A 9,145-nucleotide genomic window follows, 5' to 3' on the forward strand; every position below is an offset into this window, starting at 1 on the left:
TACCCAGTGACAGCAACAGATCCCTTGTACTCTTTCTAACCAGTTATCCAGTTCCCTTGCTATCTCTGGTTTGAGAGCTCCTGAAGCTGCTGCTGTTCTTCTCATGGCCATCTCCAAAGCCCACCACTTGTGCTGCCACCACATGCACTTTGGGCCAGTCCCCACCCCTGTGTCACAGACTTCTCCTGCTAGCCCACTAAGTTGTCTTAGCCTGAAAAAATGCCTCACTCTGACCTTTTCTTTGCTCTGCCACTCCAGAATTCAATTTGATACATTATTTGGAGGGCATTATTGGAAGAGTTTGGTTGGTTGCCTATCTCTACTTTGCCATCTTGGCTCAGCCCCTTTTCCTTCACTCTCATTCCTGTCTTTTTATTCCTCCCATGACCGTTTGGGTTATTTAATTGTTAATCAAAACAAAGGTACAATTAAAAAAAATCCCCCTGTGGTAATTTAGATATTGACTAGTTAATCACAATTCTAAAGCTCTTATAAATTATATGAATAATTAAAAAATTAATAGCATTTTATTTTTTGCCAATTACATGAAGGCAAGTTTTTAACATTCTCTTTTAAAATAAAATTTTGAGTTCTAAATATTTTCCCTTCCTCCTTACCCTGCCTCCTCCCTAAGACAGAAGCAATTTGATATTGGTTATATATGTGCAATCATGTAAAATGTATCATATGAATTATTTTGATATGTGGTTTTAGTTTTGTGAATTTGTTCATTTTGTATTTGAATGTTTTTGTTGGTACTTCTCACCATAGTATTATCAAAATTATATGCATTTTTAAATGACCATTTTTTTTATCTTAATAGCACATGCTTACCAAAAATTCTGGGAAATCAATTTCATGGTGAAATTCTATGATGTAACTTTTGCTGTAGCCTGTAGAAGTTTTTCAGTTCTCATTTTTGACAAAATATGTGTATTTAACTTCTTTTTCTTATGTGATACATTTCATAGTGCCTTAAAATAACCTGATTGTGTTCTTGAAATGATTGTGTTCTTGAAAATTAACACTGAAATATTTAGGTAGGGTGAATTGGCGTTCCAACACAGTTGATCTTTTTTGAGTTGTGTTGATATGAAATCTAGTCTTCTTTTTCAGTATTTCTATAAAATTTCCTTCTATATATTTTTCATAATATAGTAATCAGATTCTTTGTTCACTATTATTTTTGCATAATAACACAAGTGTAGAGCCAACCTATGTAGAATTTTAGAAAATCATACATGCTACCTCACTTCTTGAATGCTTTGGGAGTGGGGGGGCGGAGAATGGTGGATTAATGAGAGGATTTCTTTAAATTTTAGCAATCATAAAAAATACATACTCTAGATCATCTGTATGATGCCAGAGAGAAATTTAATAAGGAAGTAAGCTGACAGTAGGGATAGGTGAAAAAGGGTTGAGGTTTTCTTTATTGCGGGGGGTTGGTAACCATTATTCCTTCAAGTCCCCTGGCACATGGTATGATTCCAAACTCTTCTTTTCTACAAATGGTGTCATATAGGATTTTTATATTTTTTTCCTGTTTGGGGGACTTTTTTCTTTTATTTCTTTAACTATTTTTATTTGCTTTTGAACAAGTTTTCATTATTGAAATAGGAGTTACATTTGGAGCAGTTGGTCTGGAAAATATTTGTCCATTTAATATTTTTGAATTTTGAGATGACTTTTGTTTCATTATTCTTATTCTTTGCTGTAAGACTTCATTCCTCAATTTGATTTTTCTTTCACTTAGATGCTCATTTTGGAAACATTTTTAGTTTGCTAACTGAAATTATTTCCAGTCCTGAATATTTTAAAACCTTGTTTTCTTATTGGTATGTCCTCCACTCCCCCTTGGTTATTGATAGCTTTGCTAGTGGACAGAAAGATGACCTCAGAGTTAGGAAGACCTAGCTTAAATTTTGACCCTGATACAAATCCAATGGCCTTTCCTCAGTCCTCAATCTCCCTTCCTCTCTGAAGTTTTTGACACTGTTGATCCCTCCTCCTCCTCCTCATTGACTTTCTTCTCTCTAGTCTTTTGAGGATCCACTCTCTCCTGGTTTTCCACATGCCTATCTGACCACTCCTTTCATTCTTCTTTGCTGTACCCTCATCCAGACTACACCCTCTGACCATAGATGACTCACAGGGTTCTGTCCTTTTCTTTCTCCCTCTATTCTACTTCACCAGGGGATCTCTATAGCTCCCATGGCTTTAATTACCATCTCTATACTCATAATTCTCAAATATCCTAAACCAATTGCTCCACTGATCTCCAACCTTCAATTGCCTTTCAGACATCTGGATATCTAACAGACATTTTAAACTCAACATGTCCAAAATTGAATTCATTATCTTTCTCCCTAAAATCTTTCCCCTCCTACCTTCCTGCAGAGGATGATACCATCCTCCCAGACTGTTAGGCTTACAATCCAGGAGTCATCCTGGATTCTTCACTGTCTTTTACCACTCATAGCCAAGCTGTTGCAAAGGCCTATTGATTTCACCCCTGTAACATCTCTGTATAAGCCCCCTTCTCTCCTCTGAACCTGCCACTACTATGGTGTAGGCCCTCATTATTTCTTGCCTGGACTAGTGAAATAGCCTGCTGGTAGGTCTTCCTATCTCTCCCCACTACAATCCATCCTCCATTCAGCCACTGAAGTGATTTTCCTAAAATGCAGGTCAGATCACATCACCTTCCCAAAGATCTCCCCCTCCCCTCACTCAACAAACTTCAGTGGCTTCCTACTATTTCCAGGATCAAACACAAAGTCCCCCATTTGGCATTTAAAATCCTTCATGTTCTAACTCTCTCCTAGCATTCCAGTCTTTTTTTTAATACCTTCTGGTGACACTGGACTCCTTGCCATTCCACAAACAAGACACTCCATATCTCAGCTCCAGGCATTTTCTCTGGCTGTTTGCCTTGCTTACAATTGTCTCCTTCTGCATCCCTACCTTCTGACTTCCCTGGCTTTCTTTAACTACCAACTAAAGACCAACTTCTACAGGAAGCCTTTCTCAATTCCCCTTAATTCTAGTTCCTTCCCTTTTTCCTTCCATATTTGAATTTTAATATGCTTCGTACATAATTGTTGTCTCCCTCTTTGATTGTGGAACTTTTTGAGTACAGGGCTATCTTTGGACTCATTTTGTACCTGTGACACAAATCACAGTGGCCAGCACATAGTAGGCTCCTAATAAATGTTTATTGACTGACACAAACCGGCTCTATGACATTTAATCTGGCAGTGTATATTATACAGAAGGTATTGATTTGCATTGGTGAAAGAAGTTCCTTTCTGGAAGCTCTCTATATCAAGGAAATGGATGACTTTGTGAAAACGAAACCAACTTGCTCTTTCGAGATCTATCTACCTCATTCAAAGATTAAAGTCCAGGAGAGATGTTAGAGGCTATTAAGGCCAAGCTTCTCACTTTATAGGTGAGGAAACTCAGCCACAGAGAGGTTAAGCAATTTGCCAAGAACCACATAGCTAGTAAGTATACCAAATAGGATTTGAACCCTGTTTTTCCTGACTCCAAGGCTGATCAACTTCTTTCAAGCATTTGTGACTCATCATTTTCTTTTCAAGAGTGTAAGTTGCATTTTCCTTGTCTATGATTAGGAGCTTAGATGACTGGATGAAGGTGTCTTATCAATAGTCCATAGGAAGTAGAGATCTATGACTTTTTGCAAAAAAGGAGAGATTAGAAAAGTTAAACTATGACCAATTGCCCAATCAGCTGTCACATTCACTATTGGTCCCAAAGGGGTAGAGAGATCAATATAAATCTAGTGACCTTACTAGAAAATAAACTCAAGTGCATAGATGATTTATGGAAGTATGAATAGTATCATTGCTACCACCACCATCATCACCACCACCACCACCACCACCACCACCACCATCACCACCACCACCACCACCACCATCACCACCACCACCACCACTACCACCATCATTTGTGCTTCACAAATTGACAAGGACAAGTGAGATTAGGCAAACAAAAAGAGTTTATTAGGTGACCAGCTGGGAAGCCCTGTTGGTCCTAAGAGGACATTTAAGAAAGAATAATTAGGAAATGTGAGAACAATAGATTGGAAAAATATTAAAAAGAAAACAAAGTTAAGTGGTTACAAAGACTAAAACCTCAGAGATTAGCTCTTTGGATATACTTGGTCAAATCCTGACAAGAAAAGTGATTTCTTGTCTGTCACTGGTGATTTGAAAAGAAAAAGAAAAGGTCAAACACAAGGTGAGTCAGGGCTGGACATATGTAGTAATAAAATGGGCATATGAGCCCTGTTCCAGCAGGGAACATGGAGCTGAGAGCTCAGCTGAAAGTGGTTGTCAGATAGTGAGATATATGACATCATATCCAGGGGTGTCCAAGACTTCTAGCAGCAAGGTGGTAGAGGAATATCTTTGTATTTGTCCAGTAGGAGAGAAGTTGACAATAAAAATATGGAGTCTGAGGATGATTGGCTCTAAATAAAATTACTGCAAAATTGGTCCAGCAAGTTGATCAACAGCAGGGTGGGTGGCAGCAGCTGGACCCACAACAGGTGGGTTTACAGCACGGTGACTGGTAGCAGATTGTTTTACAGCAAGTTGGCTGACAGCAGGAAGGCTGGCAGCAGCTGGACTCACAGCAGGATGGCTTACAACAAGTTGTTTGGCAGCAGACAGTTCTACAACAGGTTGGCTGGCAGCAAGGTGTGCAGCAGCTAGAACCACAGGTGGTGGGATGGCAGCAGTTGGGCACACAACAAGTTGGCTGACAACAAGTTGTTCTACAGCAAATTGTCCTACAACATGTAGGCTGGCAGCAGATGGACTCACAGCAGGATGGCTGACAGCAAGGTTGGCAGCAGCTGGGCTCACAGCAGGTTGGCTTACAACAAGTTGTTTTCCAGCAGACTGTTCTGCAGCATGTTGGCTGGCAGCAGGTGGGAGCACAGCAGCAGGAGTTGACCATGGTCTTGGTGGATGTGACTTTTGTTGAGCTGTCGAGAAAAAATTCTAGTAGTCTGAGAATCCTCCTTTTCTGGGACTTTATATACTTGTCCTCAGTGTGTAAAATTGGCCCCATGAGCAGGATCTTTCCTTGTTATTGTTTATGCCATGTTCTATGACCTCAGGAAATTGTTTTACATACTAGTTTCTGAGTATCATTATGAATATTATTAGAATCAATGATTTAGTTTGTTACTCTTCTCAGTTCATCCAGTCTGTTCTTTCTAAGGTGATAGAAAATTTGTTTTCAAGAATCATCTTCCTCATCATGAAATCATCGACCATCATTATGTGAATTGACCATTATGTGGTTTGATCATCTGATGGTGATAGGTCAGAGATGAGAAGGATGATCTCATCTCTTTTTTTTCTTGCTGTTGATAGGTTGGTAACTTCACCTAGTTAGCATAGCATGACAGTGAAAACTTGTGACTCTGATTCCAGAGCATAAGTTTGGAGTAAGAATTCTAAAATTGAAATCCTACATCACCCACTTATCAGCTATGCAATGTTGAATTTGTCACTTTGATTCCCTAAAGATAAATTGCCTTCTTCATCACATGGGGATAATAGTAACTTTCCTAGGTACTTCCATGGTTCTTAGAGCATCTAATGAAAAAATTATGTATGTTTCGTTATCTCTTCTCTAGAACATTCAATAGCTTTTCCAACACCCACCACACACACTTTTTTTCTTCTGAAGTTGGTTCTTAGTTTATGCATTTATTTTCTTTCTCCAATTTTAAACCCCATCATCTCTCCTCATTTCTTCTCCCCCTCTTAGCCTGACTTATCCAAACATCTTGAGTTAACTTTTGTTTTTGTTCTCTCTCTCTTTTTTAGTTCTTCCCTTTCTTAGTTCAAATAAGAGTAGAATAGCTCATCTATTTAGTGTGATCATCCCACTGCCATGCACATTATCTATTTCAGTGATAGTAATTTATGAAGCCCCTTAATAAGAAGTGTTTTCCTTTCACTCCTTTTCTTATTCTTTATCTCCTCTAAAATCCCCTATATTTAATTTCCAGGAATGGTAATTCTGGATATAGCTGCTTTCGGAGGCATTTTGTGATGCCTGTGTGAGGTTCCAAGCCTATTTTCTCTCTGTCTCTGTCTCTCTCACTGTCTGTCTCTCTCTCTCCACATCGCTTCTAGTTTTATGCCACCTTCCCCTTGCACTTACGAACTCTGTTCTACTCTCTGAGCTGTTCCTTTCCTGATTTTTCCCTTGTTGAAGTTAGCCAGACCATTCCTTCTACTTTAGTGGGAGTTTAAAAAAGACATGACCCATCTTATAGAAGCTGATTTCATAAAGTTCCACCCCCCACCCTTCACTCCATCCTTAAGTGAAGATATTATTGAAAGACTCCCTTTTTACTTTCCTTCCTATTTGGAGGGATTGGTTTCTGGTGTTTCTGGATTATGGTGTAATTTGTTTTAACAAAAGGGGACATTGTAGTTAGTATTATTATTATCATTGAACATGGAATAAATGCTCAGAGTTATATATTACACCTCTTTCTCTAGTTCTGTCTTTGATGCATGATTTGGGACAGTTGGTAACCCCGTCTTCCTACTGAGGGTGATGGGAAAAATGTGCAGAGTCAAATACATTGTCTGTACTTGATACAGTGAGGTAGTGTGGACACCTCTCAAGGGGAATTCAAGGCTTAGTAGACTTCTGCCCAAACCTGTAACACCCTCCTTTACTCAGACATTTGAGGTAGGATGCTCTGTCCATGAACAACAGCTGTTAGCACTTTCAATGAGCCACTACCCTGTGGGATACAATGTTTTTTCTATCACTGGAATGGGAGAGAGTAGAGCCTTTGCAACCAAGGGGCTCAGTTGACAGGAGAGCCCATTTGAATAATGCCATTCTCTTAAGCTTTTCTTTTCTCCTCAATTTCCAATCATCCACTTTCTGGGTTCTTTCCATGTAGGGACATGTTACTTTATCCCTTTTCACTAATTTCCCTCCATACTTTGAACACTCTCACCTCTCACCTCTATCTCCTGGCTTCCTTTCAAAACTCATCTTCAATCCCACATTCTGCAAGCAATCTTTCCTATTAATTAATTAATAATAATTAATATTTCCTATTAATAGTGCTTTCTCTTTGAGATTACCCTTAAATTATAATGTTTATACCTTTTATGTACTATTTTTGCATGTTGTCTCCCCTGTTAGAATGTGAGATCCTCGAGGCAGGGCTTGTGGGTTTTACCTTTTTTTTAAAAAAAATAATTACAGTGCTTAACACTTAGTAAGGGCTAATTAAATGATTATTAACTGAGACTGACCTGCTTTAGAGAATCCCATTCAAAGGATTCTAAAGAACTAGAACTGGTAAGAACCACCTTGGTCTTCCTAAATCCTTATGGAAGGAACCTCAGAGAACCACCAGTATGCCCTGCTTTGACATGTCAAAGCTACCAGAGGACAGAAAATGGAAATCACTTTTTTGTTCTCATCATTTCACTGATGTGCTAGCCTTTGCCAACTGCCCAACTTTATTTCCTTTAATCATGTATTTCAATTTCCTTGTTGTTTTCTTATTTTTTTCTCATTCCCATTTTCTCTGATTTGCTCTTAGATATTCTTGTGAGCTAAGCAGGGCTTCCCTATTTATCTCTTAATCAATTCTATTCACTTGAATAATCAGTGTTGTCCTTGTTGATTTGTTCAGTGCAGCTATGAATGATGATGAGGGTGATGCAATCCATCCTTAGTAGATAAATATGTACTATCGACCTGAAAGTTTGGCTAAAAGAGGCAGGGAGCCTAGGCGGCATATAAATTCACATTGTTTATTCCCTTAAAGCTAGATGAAGCTAGCAAACATGTATATACATGGAGCCAAAAGTTCTGACTGTCTGAACAAAAGAATGAGAAAACTTAAATACATTTTAGAACAATGCCAATTCAGGACTCAAATTTATGATCTCCATATATGTTTAACCATAGTATGAGAAAGGAATTTTCTTAATTGAATAAGTGATAAATACAATAAGATAAGAGAATTGACACAGTGTCAATTGAAATTACCACCCAGGATAGCTATGTTTTCTTTGCCATTAATATGACATAACATAGTATATGTCCATAAAATACTAAGATAAGAAAGTCCCAGTATACAAGATATGTCTCTGGTTAAGGGCCTCACCCTTAATGGCCATAAACAGGAAAAAATGCTCTTAAGTCAGCTCCATCTGGCCTTATTGATATAGGAAGAGGTATTCTCTGAGTTTACTCAGAGAACAAAGGGATATCTATTAGGCCGATTAGTTGATCAGTTCAGGTTCTGGCCCTTATGGAGGTTCAAATGATATTAAATGATTATTAATACATTTAAACAATTTTTCTAGTGATGGCAATGGAATTCTGAAGATCAGTCTCTGCCTTGGGGAGTATTGGTAGGCATTTGCAAACCAAATGACTAGATTCAGGGGCATAATATTTTAGCCATGGTCAGCTAACTCCATTCTCCCAATGTTTGTGTGAAAATCTCTATCTTTCTTGAACACAAAATCTTGGTGCCAAGTCCTATGGTATACTGAAGAGCTTTACTATTTGGACCTGGTAATGAAGCAGAGCCATGGCAAACCATACTCAATTAAAAGTTGCTGCTGCTGCTGCTGTTTGTCTTTCTTTCTTGAAGAGGACCATAGCATCAGAGAGGTGATGCCATGATATGCAAGTGAACTGGATCTAAGTGAAGGAGGGCAGTGCAAAGTCACCAGTCTCATTTTCACCTCTGGAGCCTTCTGAATCCAGTGGCTAGATATAGATCGGAATGATCGGAGATGGGCCAGGATACAGTGGGAAACCTTGGCCTTTTCAAGCTAAGATGTTTGATGTTTTCAAGCTAAGTTTGACTGAAGCAAAACCTGTTCAGTGATTAAAGCTTAATAAGAAGTGAGGCAAAGAAGGGAGTCTTTAAAAAAATCTGGGATGGGAAGACCTTCAGGGTTTTAGGCCAAAACAGAAACAATTGCTATTTACATTCATTCTGAGCCATTTAGGGTCCAAACAATGACTAAGTAGGGCTTGGCCTGGGACCTATTATTGGCCAATTAATGAGGAGCTTTGCTATTGCACCTGGTAATGAAGCAGA

General features: G+C 38.6%; 1 protein-coding gene across 1 annotated transcript; it reads right to left on the reverse strand.

Moving 5' to 3' along the window:
• Positions 1-4,536: 4,536 nt before the first annotated feature.
• LOC118845669 (keratin-associated protein 9-1-like) lies at positions 4,537-4,989 on the reverse strand. Its single transcript, XM_036753668.1, has one exon. The coding sequence runs from the start codon at positions 4,987-4,989 to the stop codon at positions 4,537-4,539; it is 453 nt and encodes a 150-aa protein (XP_036609563.1).
• Between the last annotated feature and the right edge of the window lie 4,156 nt (positions 4,990-9,145).

This window comes from Trichosurus vulpecula, chromosome 4 (assembly GCF_011100635.1).
Source record: "Trichosurus vulpecula isolate mTriVul1 chromosome 4, mTriVul1.pri, whole genome shotgun sequence".
NCBI classification, from domain to species: domain Eukaryota; kingdom Metazoa; phylum Chordata; class Mammalia; order Diprotodontia; family Phalangeridae; genus Trichosurus; species Trichosurus vulpecula.